Source organism: Salvelinus alpinus, chromosome 8, assembly GCF_045679555.1.
Source record: "Salvelinus alpinus chromosome 8, SLU_Salpinus.1, whole genome shotgun sequence".
NCBI classification, from domain to species: domain Eukaryota; kingdom Metazoa; phylum Chordata; class Actinopteri; order Salmoniformes; family Salmonidae; genus Salvelinus; species Salvelinus alpinus.
In genome coordinates, this window is record NC_092093.1 from 62,609,226 (window position 1) to 62,626,571 (window position 17,346).

At 43.2% G+C, this 17,346-nt stretch overlaps 1 protein-coding gene across 3 annotated transcripts; it reads left to right on the plus strand.

Moving 5' to 3' along the window:
• The first annotated feature begins 174 nt into the window (after window positions 1-174).
• Window positions 175-16,701, plus strand: LOC139583416 (myb-related protein A-like). 3 transcript variants are annotated; one of them, XM_071414480.1, is made up of 16 exons: window positions 175-620; window positions 5,759-5,858; window positions 6,157-6,228; window positions 6,985-7,077; window positions 7,925-8,145; window positions 8,364-8,562; window positions 8,673-8,747; window positions 9,128-9,238; window positions 10,093-10,383; window positions 10,471-10,836; window positions 10,989-11,128; window positions 11,253-11,367; window positions 11,499-11,612; window positions 13,396-13,500; window positions 13,623-13,814; window positions 14,042-16,701. In XM_071414480.1, the coding sequence occupies exons 1-16, from the start codon at window positions 598-600 to the stop codon at window positions 14,171-14,173; spliced, it is 2,349 nt and encodes a 782-aa protein (XP_071270581.1). In that variant the 5' UTR covers window positions 175-597; the 3' UTR covers window positions 14,174-16,701. The 3 variants fall into 3 exon arrangements, with proteins under 3 accessions (XP_071270581.1, XP_071270582.1, XP_071270583.1); XM_071414481.1 differs by having other exon boundaries at window positions 10,489-10,836; XM_071414482.1 differs by lacking the exon at window positions 9,128-9,238.
• Window positions 16,702-17,346: the final 645 nt, after the last annotated feature.

Consider the following 17,346-nt stretch of genomic DNA (forward strand, 5'->3'; position numbering starts at 1 on the left):
GCAATGACACAATGAATCCTATGTGATGACAATATTGTCGTATTAATATTACCAGGTTCATTTGCGCTCAACGCAATAGGCGCTTTTTGGAGCGCTCCCCCGATTCTGACCAATCAGGTGCGAGGCCGCCTGCGCAGATTGAAAGACTCTTCTAGAAGGAGGCTGGACGCGAGATTCGGCGGGATGGACAAAAATCAGAATGTGAAAACAACAAAATAGAAGTGCATTAAACAGTGAGAGGGAGTACAGTGTTTAGGCTACAAGGCGGGTTACAGCTAGATAAATATGATCACATCCTGTTCGATCGGATGCTGACATTGCATGCATCGTGGTGACATGCAAAAGATAAGCAGACTCGTTTTTTTAAATTTACGATTGCACACATTTCCTACAGCGAGAACGAGTTTGACATGGAAGTGAAGCGCTAGCCAGCAAACGTAGCACTTTATTTTCACTTTCATAAAAGAAACTGGAAGATTATAGACATCGGGTGGTATGGAAAACTGTCCATAGAGATCACCTAATTCGTTTTTTATATGGATTTTAGCCCAACTACAAATAGAGGATATTTTTTAAAAGCGTTGATCAGCTGTCAATATGGCCGAAATAAAGTCGCTCAGGTGGGTGATACATTGTTGCTAAAGTTACCATTCATTAGGCTACTTACTAGCTATATTTTATTGTTTCAGATATGATACAAAAATGATCGTTGCAACAGAATAGTTACATTAAGGAAACTCACTCTGAACCACTGCTCTTGCATGGCATTATCTTATTAAGCCAGATGTCACGTTGATTTTGAGACATCACGAACACCTGCTCACGGTCACATTGTAGCGTTTTAGGATATTGAAATACAGTAGGCTACAGTAAATTACAGCCTAGTTATGCCTATAAAGGTTCATTCAAATAATTGTATAATTTAATGAATACGTTATTTGGCAGGATGTATGTGAAAATGCATGCATGTGGCACAAAAAATGTCTCCCTGATTATTTCCTGTCAAGGCCTGTGTCACGAGCTTGATAACCAACAAAGTTGCTTATTTTGTAGTAAGCTAGGCTATTTCCTAAATTGCTAATGATACCGTTGATAAAAAATAAAAAATAAACTTTTGAGTTGAGTTGTTTGGTGGGTTATGTAACTGCTTTGGTCGGTATTGTAGCCTATTTTGCGGCTCAATTCAACACTCATTCATTGACATCTAACCCCGAACAGAAAACATGGCTTTGTATCATGAGAATGACTATTATTGAACAGGTAGTACGCTTGTTATTTTCATCCCAGGGTACATTTTTGTTGTTGTTTATAAGATTGGGTCATGGCCCAGCCAGCTTATTTTAGAATGAACATTATTGTTTTAGGACAAAGGGAATTAATATAGGTGTATGTATTTAGAACAAAACACGTTTTTGTTGCTGTAGTCTAAATCCAACATACAAATGTATTAGTCAACATAGTGTGATTGTTTTGTACACCATTCTACCCTGTTGTGTGGGTACATGGTGGGGAAATCCCCAATAACAAAAAAGTCCCAGAGAGTCCCAAAAAAAGGTACACAGAGCAGTCTACTACTGTAGGCTAGGCATCTATTGTTTTCACAAATCAGAATGTTCAGTTAATGACATATATTAATGCTAATGCTTTGGTTATTAAATAGACAGAACACTAATGTATTCATTTATGGAGATATTTTCCCTCTTGAGGTAAGGCCAGAGTGATGCAGCTGTGTGTTATTAGTATTCATGAGTTTGAGCCTGTGAATGGCTGAATGAACTATTGGTTTATAGGCTGATTGGAGCCTGCTCACTGCCCTTAAACACACAAACATGACAATGATGTAATTTCTGTCTGAATGAACAGCTCAGTGGCGCGTGTGTGTATCCCTCCACCCCCTACCCGCCTAGACCCTACCCCCTTCGGTGTGCCCCATCTGGGGGTGAAAGGGGAGGGCCAGGTTGGGGGAGGATGGTCCTCTGCCTCTCCCTCTGCTTTACATTTCACGTGCAAGTTTAAATTGAAGTAACGGGTGGAAACACATTGACAAAAACAGTATTGCAGTTTTATATTTTATTCACATGCTAAATGAGGGATTGAAAAAGCATATGAAGAGGATGACACGTTTAGGTTCAGTTTGATTTAGAAAATATATTTTTGCGCCTTCGCCAACATTATCCACATTCGTTACATAGGTTCATTCGTTACATAGGTTCATTCGTTACATAGGTTCATTCGTTACATAGGTTCATTCGTTACATAGGTTCATTCATTACATAGGTTAATTCGTTACATAGGTTCATTCGTTACATAGGTTCATTCGTTACATAGGTTCATTCATTACATAGGTTCATTCATTACATAGGTTCATTCGTTACATAGGTTCATTCGTTACATAGGTTCATTCGTTACATAGGTTCATTCGTTACATAGGTTCATTCGTTACATAGGTTCATTCATTACATAGGTTCATTCATTACATAGGTTCATTCATTACATAGGTTCATTCATTACATAGATTCATTCATTACATAGGTTCATTCATTACATAGGTTCATTCATTACATAGGTTCATTCGTTACATAGGTTCATTCGTTACATAGGTTCATTCGTTACATAGGTTCATTCGTTACATAGGTTCATTCGTTACATAGGTTCATTCATTACATAGGTTCATTCGTTACATAGGTTCATTCGTTACATAGGTATTAGACAGAGATTAAGATAATCTGACCACTACAAATAAAGAACTAGTGTGTGAGGGAAAGTGAGCCTCAAACAGTGCAGGCTCGCTCCGGCACCTTAGCCAAGTTCTTATATAAGAAATCATTTCAATCCCCCGGGTTGGTTTTGAAACTCCTGTTAAGTTCAGCCTGGACCGTTAGGGCTGACCTATTAGTTTAGCCACTCCCTGACCTGCCTCCTCACAGCGCATACACTCACACACACACCTTTATGCCACACACACACCTACCTTTATGCCACACACACACACACACACACACACACACACACACACACACACACACACACACACACACACACACACACACACACACACACACACCTATATAGGACAAAGAGCCGGTTGATGTAGAATTACCCAGCCACTTCCACCTCTCTCTTTCCTGTAGTGAGGGAATTATGATGACATTTTATTGGCATGTCCCAGTCAGCACTGAAGAAGCCCTTTCATCACAGGCCAGTACTGAAAACCTGTGGGAGGCCTTGTTCTACCCACCACAGTGTGTGTGTGTATGTGTGCGTGTTCCAATATTTGTGTGTTCATGTGCTCTGCTGGCTCGTGCAAGTGTTTTTCAGAGGCCAAAACAACAGCCATATTTAGGAACTTTGTACTTTGACATTTTTTAGAAGAAAAGGAGTGCTGTAAATCCACCCGAATGGTCATCCCAACCAGGACGATTGCATCATGCTGAATGTTGTATAGAAATTATTGCTTATTTTGCACATTAGAGAGGCATTTTTATTTTATCAGGTAAGTTGACTGAGAACACATTCTCATTTACAGCAACAACCTGGGGAATAGTTATCGGGGAGAGGAATGAGCCAAATGTAAACTAGTGATGATTAGGTGGCCATGATGGTATGAAGGCCAGATTGGGAATTTATCCAGGACACCAGGGTTAACACCCCTACTCTTACAATAAGTGCCATGGGATCTTTAGTGACCACAGAGAGTCAGGACACCTGTTTAACGTCCCATACAAAAGACAGCACCCTACACAGGACAATCATCTTTTCAATCTTTTTTTTTTTTAGACCAGAGGAAAGGGTGCCTCCTACTGGCCCTCCAATACCACTTCCAGCAGCATCTGCTCTCTCATCCAGGGACTGACCAGGACCAACACTGCTTAGCTTCAGAAGCAAGCTAGCCATGGGATGCAGAGTGGTATGCTGCTGGCAAATGCTACACAGACATGTTAATGTTACAAAAGCTACTGAATGCAGTCCTTGTCCTTCAGACTCCAGACTGTATGGGGCTGTGGCTGACCTTGATCAATTACCAGGGTAGCTTAACCTTACTGCACAATTAGAGTACATTTAGGCCCATAATATGTTTCTGTGGTATTGCCCAACATCAGACTCTTACATAACAGTATTTGGAATACAACAAAGGCAACAGCTCAGTATATCTGTTGACAGCTGTGGTGTAGCTCTCATCAGTTAGAACAGTGTCAGTGTGAACTTATAGGTTAGGGTTGTTCTGTGGTTACTCTGGGCAACTGGTGTCCTCAGCCTCCTTCCTGTTTGTTTATTAGATGTTATACCCCTGGCACAATGTGATACCATGAAGGAAGTGTTGCCCAGCAACAAGACATTTCCATGGACAGATTTAAGTTTGCACAACTACTCTCTGGTGGCACAGTTTTGCATTAGAGAAGGACAAGCTGTGTCCAGTATTACAGCACAGTTTCACATTAGAGAAGGACAAGCTGTGTCCAGTATTACAGCACAGTTTCACATTAGAGAAGGACAAGCTGTGTCCAGTATTACAACACAGTTTCACATTAGAGAAGGACCAGCTGTGTCCAGTATTACAGCACAGTTTCACATTAGAGAAGGACAAGCTGTGTCCAGTATTACAGCACGTTTTCACATTAGAGAAGGACAAGCTGTGTCCAGCATTACAGCACAGTTTCACATTAGAAAAGGACCAGCTTTGTCCAGTATTACAGCACAGTTTCACATTAGAGAAGGACAAGCTGTGTCCAGTATTACAGCACAGTTTCACATTAGAAAAGGACAAGCTGTGTCCAGTATTACAGCACAGTTTCACATTAGAGAAGGACAAGCTGTGTCCAGTATTACAGCACAGTTTCACATTAGAGAAGGACAAGCTGTGTCCAGTATTACAGCACAGTTTCACATTAGAGAAGGACAAGCTGTGTCCAGTATTACAGCACAGTTTCACATTAGAGAAGGACCAGCTGTGTCCAGTATTACAGCACAGTTTCACATTAGAGAAGGACAAGCTGTGTCCAGTATTACAGCACAGTTTCACATTAGAGAAGGACAAGCTGTGTCCAGTATTACAGCACAGTTTCACATTAGAGAAGGACCAGCTGTATAACAGCCTTTTGGTGTCTGAGAAGCAGCAAGTCTCTAATAGATTGGAGATATGTTTTTTCCTAACATCAACATTTGAGGCAAAAAGTGGACAGTTGTGTGATGGTGGATTTTCTTCAAAAAGGGCAACAGTTGTTTCACTATAACCAATAAAACAAGCTTTTACCCTTTTTCAACCTAGGCATAGAGACTGCAACAGCCAGGCATCATTATGTCTGATCTAGCGGGGAACGGGATGCTAGGCTACTCTAATTATGGTCAGGAATGTCCTGTTTAATATGAATCTCTGCGCCGTTTCCAGCTGCATGCCACTCACTGAAACTACTGCCAATCCTGCTTCACTATGAATTACTCTGTGCCTGCTCTATCCATTGACATCTGATTCAGTTTTAAATTGGGCGGTTAATTGTAGTGGGGTATCGGCGGGTTGGTGCTGTATGTGACTCAGTTGTGGCATGAATAATGTACTGTTCCTGTTTTTGTATTTTTCTGTTTTAATGATGTCAGTTATGTTGATTTAATGAAATGTGAAGAGTAATGATTTGATTATAATGAAGTGATATGAGTAAGCTTAGATTTATGTAGTCGTTTTTCTGAACAGTTATCTGCCCCCTCTCCCCTCCCTATGTCTCTCTTTCCTCTACCTCCCTCTCTCTCTCTTTCTCCTTTTCAGTGAGTCTGACGATGAAGATCTACACTCCACAGATCCTGAGGGTAAGGACAAGAGCAAAGACAAGAAGATACTGTGCAAAGTCAAATGGTCTCGCGACGAGGTGGGTCAATGTAGATAGAATATTATTTATTTTGTAAATGTGTGCTGTGTTGTTCAACACTGTTGGTTTATAATTTAATTGACTGGTGCAATTTGCTGCTATTGTATTGCATGATATGTAGGAAGCCCTATAGTTCCCCCTACTAAAGGGAAGTGTGTAGGGCGTTTACTTTTCTGAAGCACTGGAGATACAGGGAGTGTCTCAGGAAGGTTGGCTCCTCACCCCCCCCCCCCCTCTCTCTCTCCCTCCCTCTCTCTCTCGCCCTCCCTCTCTCTCTCTATCTCTCTTCTTTCTGCAGGATGAGAGGCTGAAGAAGTTAGTGGAGCAGCATGGAACAGACTCCTGGAAATTAGTAGCTAATAATTTCACAGTAAGTGGTACAACTGTGACACACTGTTAGAACATGGTGTTAAAGTACAGAGCCTTCTGTAAACACACAGTAACCCACATAAAAACTACACTGAGTGGACAAAACATGACCTGTTCTTTCCATGACAGACTGACCAGGTGAATCCAAGGGAAAGCTATGATCCCTTATTGATGTCACCTGTAAATCCACTTCAATCAGTGTAGATGAAGGAGAGGAGACAGGTTGAAGAAGGATTGTGTATGTGACATTCAGAAGGCGAATGGGCAAGACAAAATATTTTCAGTTTCTTTGAACAGGGCATGGTAGTAGGGGCCAGGCGCACATGTTTGTGTCAAGAACTGCAACGCTGCTGGGTTTTTCACCCTCAACAGTTTCCCGTGTGTATTAAGAATGGTCCACCACCCAAAGGACATCCAGTCGACTTGACGCAACTGTGGGAAGCATTGGAGTCAACATGGACCAGCATCCCTGTGGAACGCTCTAGACATCTTGTAAAGTCCATGGCTGACGAATTGAGGCTGTTCTGAGGGAAAATGGCGGGGATGCAACTCAATATTAGGAAGGCGTTCCTAATGTTTTGTACAATCAAGTACGTTATCTGGATAAGAAAGGTGATAAGACAGGTCACAGGTGTTGTGTAAGGAAGGGGTTATTAGCCAGTGTGTGAATAGCTGTAATAACACATGGTGTGTGGGGGGTGGGGGGGGGGGGGTGTTACTGAGGTGTCATGCTCTGCTTTGTGTCTGTCTGTCACAGGGGAGGACAGATGGCCAGTGTCAGCACCGCTGGCAGAAAGTGCTCAACCCAGAGCTGGTGAAAGGACCCTGGACAAAAGAGGAGGATCAGAAGGTAAGTGGAGATGGGAGTTACCCCAACCTGGCATGAGTGAGGGGGGAGTAGAGGGAGGAGGGGAAGAGGTAGAAAAGGAAGGTAGAGGGCTTTATTGGTGCAGGTCATTGATAATACAAACAAGCTGCAGTATAAACATAACAGACCTTTCTCTTGTAATCTGAAACACTGAAAGTAACATACAGTATACACGTTCCTCTCCTGCGCTGTGTCCCCGTTGGCAGCCCCTGCAGTAGTTTTCATTGACTGTGCAAACACCCCACTACCTCATGCTTTAAAACAAACAGCCTCTCCCTGGTCCTGAGACCCTCCTCAGCCAGGCTGTAGGCTCATATCTCTCATAGTTGGAAGGTGAACAATGCATTCCTTAAATAAAACTACATGATGCCTTGCCTGCTGGAATGTCAAGAATGGGGTCTTGCTCCTCCAACATCTAGGCTTCACAACACATGCAAGTGATAGGATTGTTCTGGCTTGTCCTTAGTGACATGCCAGAAGTAAGATATGCAGGAAGATAATAGCGCTGGCTAGTGTGGGACTGCTGAGAGATGACATCACACGTTTGGCTCCATGGTAGAAGTGTTATGGCAACGAGTTCTACTTCTGCTTCATTCTGGACATTCTCTCCGACGTTGCCAATGATGATGTGGCAGCTCTGTTTGTGAAGTAATGGGCTGTAGTGGAGTTTCATAAATGGCCTATATCCCTCCAGTCATAGATGAAATATTAAACAGTATGGATATTATTAGAGGTCCAGAGGAATGCCTGTCTGGATTGCATTGTTAGAAGTCACTTACAATTCCCTGTCTTTGTTTGTTTGTGTGTGTGTGTGTGTGTGTGTGTATAGGTGATCGACCTGGTGCACAAATATGGCCCCAAGCGCTGGTCGGTGATCGCTAAGCACCTGCAGGGACGCATTGGAAAGCAATGCCGTGAGCGCTGGCACAACCACCTGAACCCTGAGGTAAAGAAGTCCTCCTGGACCCAGGAAGAGGACTGCATCATCTACCAGGCCCACAAACGCCTGGGCAACCGCTGGGCTGAGATCTCCAAGCTGCTGCCTGGAAGGTAACATAATGATATACTGTTCAGTTCTATGCCTGAGGTAGTGGGCGGTTGCAACTCAATAGAGTAAAATGGATTCCCTTCTTCTCCTTGTCTGATCTCCTTCAATACGGTGATGGCTCCAACTGGTGGTGCCATATTGCTTACAGCTACATTATTGGTAAAGGGGCTGGGCACAAGGTTTGTTCAGACCAGTCTAAAATGTCATGTCACGCTTATAGGACGGACAATTCCATTAAGAACCACTGGAACTCTACCATGAGGAGGAAGGTAGAGCATGAGGGGTATCTTCAGGAGGGCTGCAGGGGATTCGGCTCCGACCATGGGGGGGTGAAGAGAAGTCACCACAGACCCTGTGTCCCCCAACCAGACACCCCCCACCACGGGCACAGCCCTCTGGGCATGGAAGGACCAACACAGGTGAGACACTGGTCTCTCAGTTCAGATCCTTTGCATAGGTTTGTCTTGATCATTCGGTTTGTTTGAGTTTTGAAGGCTTGTTGTTGATGGGTCTGTCCTGTGCTTTGTAGCTCGGGGGTTACCCTTATAGCCCTCACTGTGGCCAACTGATGGACAGCCTCCAAGACTCCCCCAGCTACTTATCGGTGAGTGACCTGTCCCTTACAACTGACCCAGAGTCAGGTGTGTTGTTTCCTCAAAATGTGCTACATTTGGACTGAAGAAAGGGCATCTGATCCTAAATCAGTAGACAAGTCGTCCAATCCTGTCCACTTTCCCCATCATATACTTTCCCACTCTACTACCTTCAGTCTGTACTTTTTATTAATCAGTCTCTCAATCAAACAACTGAACGATCTGCCTGAATCCTTGCTTCTTCTGTCTTTTAACAAATGTGTGGATTGGTGTTAATCGGAATAAGCCTTTGAGTCTGACTTGAGTAATTTGCGAGTACATTTGTTGTCTCCTTCCTTCCCTGCATCCCTCCGTCCTGTCCTCCTCTCCTTCCCGTGTGTGTTTATTCCAGCCGTCCCGCCATGACGACCCAGACAAAGAGCAGAGAATTAAGGAGCTTGAGCTTCTGCTTATGTCAGCAGAGACCGAGGTCCGGAGACAGGCCCAGTGCCGAGGCCCATGTGTAAGGACACACTCTCTGTGTGTGAGCTCCTAGTTGTACTGTAGTGTTGTCGTAGTAGCCTACCCATCTCACCCCTCTCCCCACATTCCCGTTAGTTGTGCTTCCTAGTTCTACCCCTTCCACCCCCATTTTCAGTGCTTCCTGCCATCCCGCCATGCGGCCGCCAACATAAACCTCTACCCTCCCTCCCTCCAGCCTCCTATCCGCTCCTCACAGCAGTAGTGCACGGTGTGTCACTTCAGCCAGCAGTTTGGTTTGGAACCAAACATGTCTTTTATTATTTATTTTTTTCAACTCTTTTTTTTTCACTCACTTTTTTTTACCCCAAATTTGCTTCTCAACCGGAATCCCTTCTAAGACCAGCCTTGACTATTCCTTTCTTCATTTATCTATTCACTCCATCCATTTTATCTGATTTTCACCTGCATTGAAGATCAAACTATTATGATGATGTCAGTGGTTCAGATGTTATCTGATAGATCTCTTAGTGCAGTGCAACCCATGCTTACCACGGACTATTGTCACCCCACTTGTACAGTATGTGTCCTGCCCTATACTCTCCCTTCTTTCTCTCACACCATGCCAACATCTCACACCATGCCAACATCTCACGCCATGCCAACATCTGGCTTTCACTAGGGGCCTAAAGAGTTCACATGAAGTTTGAAGTTTAAAAGTGAGGGGTTAAATTTGGCTGTTGGGAGATAAGGTTTGGGGTATACATTTGGGTTTAGATTGCTTTCCCCTTGTCAGCTCAACTTCCATTGAAACTCCAACCCTGACCTGTACAGTAGCCCTGGTTGATCCTGCCACCACAATCACCTCCACCCTAACCCAGGTTTCTTCTCCCCTAGAATGTGGAGCGTTACTCCAGCTGGGCAGACGGCGTGTCAGACGACACCATGACCACCAGCAGCAGCAGTCTGGAGGATCAGGCTGAGGGAGGCTGGAGGGGGGTAAAGGAGGGCCGGGGCCCCTCGATGGAGCTGGCTGAGGAGGGCTGGAGGGGCCCAGAGGAGGGCCGAGGGCTCCAGGTCCAGCACCACGTCTCCCCCAGTAAGTTCCTGTCTGTGGAGGCTAATTCCGTGCTCTCCACCTTGCAGACCATCCCAGAGTTCGCAGAGTCCATGGAGCTCATCGACTCGGTGAGTGTGTGTAGATGTGCATTTGGTGGCAGTGTGTGTTTACATATACCAGACCCAGAGTATGGATGTATTAAGAATCCATTGTAGATGTGTCTGGCTCTACAGGACCCTATGACGTGGAGCGAGGCGTCCAGCTTCGACATGTCTGAGGCGACTACCCCCCCGAAACAAACACAAGGGGGCTACGCACCCCAGGGGAGGACCACAGAGGGGATGAGGTACGCAGTTGACCACCCCAATGGCATCTCCACCAAGCACTGTGCCACCATGGGTCAGGGGAAGGTCCCCCCCCACACCCCGAATAACGTGCCCAGATCGAGTTTGCCTACCCTGGGGAGGAGGAAGAGGGGGGACCAGTCCCCTGATAGGAGTTGCCCATCCTTCTTAGACTCACCCAGCACCAACTCGCCCAAGAACACCCCCACGAAAGCACTGCCCTTCTCCCCCTCCCAGGTAAGACTGATGCTAGAAATGAGATCAAGCTAAAGAATGATGGCGCAATGCATCTGGTTCTGGCAGTATAGTATGTTAAAGACGCTTACTTTACACTCCCACTTTCTTCTACATCTCCATTCTCTAACTGTTGTGATCATATCTTTCTCCAGTTCTTCAACACATCAGGAGGAGAGCATCTGAGCCTGGACAACCCAGCTCTGACCTCCACCCCAGTCTGTGACCAGAAGTGTCTCCTCAACACACCCTTCCAGAGGGAGACCACGCCCAAACACCAGAAAGAGAATGTGGGGTAGGCTACAGGTTCCTCCATATTTTCAAAATTGATTTTAATTGGCTATATTATATGTGTGTTGATGGATTGATCTCTTTATTTTGGCAGGTGTTGTAAGAATTTCTCTCTTTGTCTCACTCAGTTTCAGGACCCCTAAAATCCGTAAGTCCATCATGGTTCCAACTCCCAGAACTCCTACTCCGTTTAAGAATGCCCTGGCCGCCCAGGAGAAGATGCATGGGCCACTAAAGATGGTGGTAAGTGTCAGTGTGAAGTTGGTCTTTCTGTGCACTGTAGTCTAAGTATTTATAATTGAATGTGTGTGCTTAAGAGTGTAAGTACTTTGTGACAGTGCTCGTATTAATGTAAGTGTGTGTGTATATTTCAGCCCCAGTCCCTGGCCTTTCTGGAGGAAGACCTCAGGGAGGTGCTGAAGCAGGAGGTTGGATCAGACATCTTCACCAGGGAACTACAACCACATTTCAGGACATGGAAACATGATGTAAGTGTTTTTTACAGAACTGTAGTTGTTAGTGCTGGCTGTCTTTATTGGTATCCAGTCTAGAGGTCGACCGATTATTGGTATCCAGTCTAGAGGCATGGCCGATTAATTAGGACCGATTTCAAGTTTTCATAACAATCGGTAATCGGCCTTTTTGGACGCCGGTTATGGCCGATTACATTGCAATCCACGAGGAGACTGCGTGGCAGGCTGACCACCTTTTACGCGAGTGCAGCATCAGAAGGACCTGGTGGCTGTAAGGAGCCAAGGTAAGTTGCTAGCTAGCATTAAACTTATCTTATAAAAAACAATCAATCTTAACATAATAACTAGTTAACTGTGAATTCATGGATGATGATATTAGTAGGTTAACTAGCTTGTCCTGTGTTGCATATAATCAATGCGGTGCCTGTTAATTTATCATCGAATCACAGCCTACTTCAACTTCGCCAAACGGGTGATGATTTAACAAAAGCGCATTGCCGAAAAAAGCACAATCTTTGCACAAATGTACCTAACCATAAACATCAATGCCTTTCTTAAAATCAATACACAGAAGTATATATTTTTTAACCTGCATATGTAGTTAAAATAAATTCATGTTAGCAGGCAATATTAACTAGGGAAATTGTGTCACTTCTCTTGCGTTCAGTGCAAGCAGAGTCAGGGTATATGCAGCAGTTTGGGCCACCTGGCTCGTTGCGAACTGTGAACTAATTTGCCAGAATTCTACATAATTATGACATAACATTGAAGGTTGTGCAATGTAACAACAATATTTAGACTTATGGATGCCACCCGTTCGATAAAATACGGAACGGTTCTGTATTTCACTGAAAGAATAAACGTTTTGTTTTCGAAATGATAGTTTACGTATTTGACCATATTAATGACCTAAGGCTTGTATTTCTGTGTGTTATTATATTATAATTAAGTCTATGATTTGATAGAGCAGTCTGACTGAGCGGTGGTAGGCAGCAGCAGGCTCGTAAGCATTCATTCAAACAGCACTTTACCGCATTTGCCAGCAGCTCTTCGCTATGCTTCAAGCATTGCGCTGTTTATGACTTCAACTCCCGAGACTAGGCTGGTAATACGAAAGTGCATATAAGAACATCCAATAGTCAAAGGTATATGAAATACAAATGGTATAGAGAGAAATAGTTGACGCATCATAATTCCTATAATAACTACAACCTAAAACTTCTTAAAAGGGGATATTGAACCACCAGCTTTCATATGTTCTGAGCAAGGACCTTAAACGTTAGCTTTTCTACATGGCACATAGTGCACTTTTACTTTCTTCTCCAACACAGTGTTTTTGCATTATTTAAACCAAATTGAACATGTTTCATTATTTATTTGAGACTAAATAGATTTTATTTATGTATTATATTAAGTTAAAATAAAAGTGTTAATTGGGCGGCAGGTAGCCTAGTGGTTAGAGCGTTGGACTAGTAACCGAAAGGTTGCAAGATCGCATCCCAGAGCTGACAAGGTAAAAATCTGTTGTTCTGCCACTGAACAAGGCAGTTAACCCACTGTTCCTAGGCCATCATTGAAAATAAGAATTTGTTCTTAACTAGTTAAATAAAGGTAAAAAATCAAACAAAATTCAGTATTGTTGTAATTGTCATTATTACAAATATATAAAAATTGGCCGATTTTTATTTATTTATTTTTAATCGGTATCTGCTTTTTTTGGTCCTCCAATAATTGAAAAATCAAAATCATAATACCTCTAATCCAGTCTAACCACAACCTTGTCCCTGTTTCCTCCCAGTTGGATGGGCCAGCCAGGAAGGTGCGTAAGTCCCTGGTGCTGGACTCCTGGGGGAAAGACTGTCTTAACGTCCAGCTATTCCAAGAACAGCGCAATAATGCACAGGTGTGTTCTGGGAACTAATCAATCAGACTAATCAGTCAACCAATGAACCAACCAACTAATCAATCAATTCATCAGTCAACCAACCAACAAATTCATGTCTACCCCTCCTTGCCCCCCTCCAGGTCCCAGAGGATAGTCTCCTGACCAGCTCCTTACTGATGACCCCCCTCCCTGAGAGAGACAGAGAGGAGCGCCCCTGCACCCCCTCGTCTGGGAGGGAGGGGCCCTGTGCCCCCCTGCACCACCTATCCAGCCCCTGCAAGAGGAAGAACCCCCCTTCAGTCAGAATGTCCCACCACGATTCACTTAGACAGGTACACTCTTAGGTTTTAATCCTAACTAACCTCACATTATTGCTCCTCAGATGATTTATATAATGATGGAGAGAGGGAAAATATTGTCTGTCCAAATTAGACTGTATGTTGGGTTCAGCTGGCCACTTTTTCGTAAAAATGTATTTATTGAGCATCAAGGTCTTGGCTGTCACAAGGGGATAGAAGGGTTGAGAGGTGGGAGAGAATAATCCTCTCTTCTCATGCAGGTAAAAAGCGAGTGGGAAGCAGTGGTTTATGGGAAGACTGAGGACCAGCGGATCATGACAGAGCAGGCCCGGCAGTACCTGGGTAGTACCTACCCATCCTCCGCCTGCACCTCGAGGGCCCTCGTCCTCTGAGGCCTTTGTCACCACACACTACACCCGTCCAGCATAGTTGCTATGGAAACCACGCTCCTTCTCCTAATGACTCTTAGCATACTTAGACAATCTGGTGTAGGTAACTCGAATAATTTAGAAAGTTGTGTATTGATAAGATCCGTAAGTGAACACTCAAGTGTACCACAGAATACTTTACAGAAAAAGCCAATTCAAGCATTTTTTTCTCAGTCACTGGCCAAGAACCTTGATGTCCTTGATTTGAGTTTTTGTAGCCATAAATTGCTTGGTTTGTCTTTTGAATACACACAAGCCATGTAACAGGTTTGTACAGATAAGAAATAATAGATTTTCTGCACTATAATGTGTTAAAACAGAACAACGTGCACATACAGTAAGTAGTAAGCTGTAGAAATAGACTGATTATTACTAGCAATGGCTGAGTCTCATATTGTTCATATATTGTTTAAATGAAGAAAATCTGTTTTATGATGTAATATTACACGTATATTACACGTATATGTATATTTTCTAACTTGTTTGTAGAACTCCCCTGTACTGCTACACCCGTGTGGCTCAGTTGGTAGAGCATGGCGCTTGCAACGCCAGGGTTGTGGGTTCAATTCCCACGGGGGGACCAGGATGAATATGTATGAACGTTCCAATTTGTAAGTCGCTCTGGATAAGAGCGTCTGCTAAATGACTTAAATGTAAATGTACACCTGTTGTTTTGAAGTCTTAGGAGAGAGACAGAGAGCTGTCTGTATGACACTACTGAGTTGGGGTTGGCTGCAGAGAAGCGATCAGTGTTGAGGAGGTAACTGGATAGCACTTGTGATGTGACTGTATTGTTTCAAAACGCAATGAAGTTTCCGTTCCAAGGCCATACTTAACTTTAGCAGTCTCAAGTTGAGACATTTGTTGAATGTATTTCATAGCGTGAAACTGCGAAGAAACTCCAAATGGAAGGGTACTTTTTCCCCCTTATTTTATTTATTATCTGTATTCTAAAACGTAGATATTAATATAAGTGTAAATTGAACACATTCTCCTTTGAGAAATCTTCCTAAAGCCGTTACCTGCCCCTAAGATTTGATCTGTCAGTTCTACTTCTTACCTTCTATTGATCTAGGTTGTGATTGGGGAATGGTACACTGATCCTAAATCAGAATCCAGTTGTCATGTTTGGTACTGACCAATAGTGCTCAGTGTGCTAAAACGACCATGTTTAGTTGAGGGGATCCTCCTGTTCGCGTGAAGGCTGTATGTTCTATTTATTCAATGTTTACTCATTTATTTATTTCAATACAAAAATAAATGATCAAATAATTATATTTTCTTCTTATCAGAAAAGGATTGGGCTACCTTTCACCTAATTTCTCCAAATTAGACATAACAAGCAAACATGCACTGCCACTAATTCCTTTTTATTCAGTAATAATTTTAACTATCAGATTGAGTTAATTACCATTCGTGTAGTGACATCACTGAGTTGATATTGATAGAACAGTTTCCCCTGGAATCAGTTAGCTTTTTTTGTAGCAGGACCCAGTCTCTAATCATAGACAAATTGCACTTTGCTCATTGTTTAAGTGTTGTTTCGTTCATTTGTTTGAGAGCATGACATAGCTCGTTTTATGTGTGTGTGTGTGTTTTGTTAATTTTTTTTCAAATCCAATGCCGTTAGATGAATGTCTCACTACATGTGACGATTGAACATTGACCTAAAGAGGTATAGATGGAGCTGCTTGATGTATGTTTTTACATGGCATGTAAAGATTGAGCTTTTTGTAAAGATAGAAAGATTGTAAAGATTAAGCTTTTTTTATAAATATTTCTTTTTTTGATCAATTGTTTATCAGTAAATCACACGTACAGGACAATATAAGATTTTCAACACACAATGAAATATTATTTTTTGTTGTATGTCTTCATGTGACAATGCAGTTTTCTATAGCTCTGATTGGTTACCTCTGTAATAACAGGGTGCAGCAGAGTATCTATGGTCCCTGTGGTGATGGTTGGTGTCATTTTTTCCAACGGTCTTCCAACTGTTTAGAATCTGGATTATAATCTGGATTATCTAGCATTAAGTGTGTTTGAGAATAAAAAGGGAATCTCCTCAGGAGAGTTCACGTGGAAAGATCATGTATGTTCACCCTCTGAGCACAGAGCTTCAGTTTCTGATCTCATTTTCCTTCATCGGCTACACTAAATGTGTATGTTCTGTTGGTTGGTTTGACTTCAGTATGTTTTGTTTGTAACATGTTTGTATGTTAATACTTGGACATCTAACCCTAGGTTATGAGGGAATTAAGTACATTTATAGTAGTTGTTGTCATAATCATGCATGAACAACAAGCAATACGCCGGACTTTTCCAGTACCATGTTTGTACAGTAATCACAGATGTAACACTTGCATTATGTAATTTTCAAAATTTCCAATATTTTCTGCTGCAATCATAACCAGGCAACACAGAATTCCTGCCAACTGCAAATGGAACCATGTACTTAATATGGAATAATAATAAAATGTTATTGCATTGCATTTGTGGTTCTTTGTTATTGTGTCATGTAATAGCAATATGATGTTGCACCTTTCTTTAACACTGCAGTGTTAATCGCATGTCAAACCTCCTGGTTATCCAAATACCTTCTGTATATCCCTTTACCATCCAGTGGAAGGACTCTTCTGTTCCCTGTCCAATCCTGTCAGGTCCTGATGGCAGTGGATTAACTGGCTGGGGTTGACTGCAGGCCCGATCCCCATTCCCTGCCCTGTTTATATGTACCCCTGTTTGTGGTGTATTTGGGGGTGCTGTCAGCTTGGCCTGCGCTCACCATGGACACAATCCCCCTTCCGTGTGTGTGGATAGGCGTGCTTGTGAGTGTGTGCTTGGGGGTGCCATCAGCTTGGCCTGGGGTCTGCGGACACGAGCCCCCCTCCGCCAGGACAAGATGCCTCTCCACAGGGTCAGCTGCTGGCCCTAAATACGCCAAGTCATCCGTGACTTAATGCCCCCGGGCCCCATTGTCCCCAGGGCCTGTTGCTTTTACATCCCCATCCACTCAATTGCCTCAAGAGGAGGGGTACAAGGCCCAGCGACTTGCATTTTGTTAGGGAAGCATGAGCAACACACACAAATATCCACTACATCAATCTATTTTCCCTTGCCTATGGCTCTTTTCTGGG

Bases quoted from the DNA above. Each gene is read 5' to 3' on its own strand.
- LOC139583416 (XM_071414480.1), top strand. From the start codon at position 598: ATGGCCGAAATAAAGTCGCTCAG. The intron at 621-5,758 runs GTGGGTGATACA...TCTCCTTTTCAG, and splicing joins GCCGAAATAAAGTCGCTCAG to TGAGTCTGACGATGAAGATC. The intron at 11,129-11,252 runs GTAGGCTACAGG...TGTCTCACTCAG, and splicing joins CACCAGAAAGAGAATGTGGG to TTTCAGGACCCCTAAAATCC.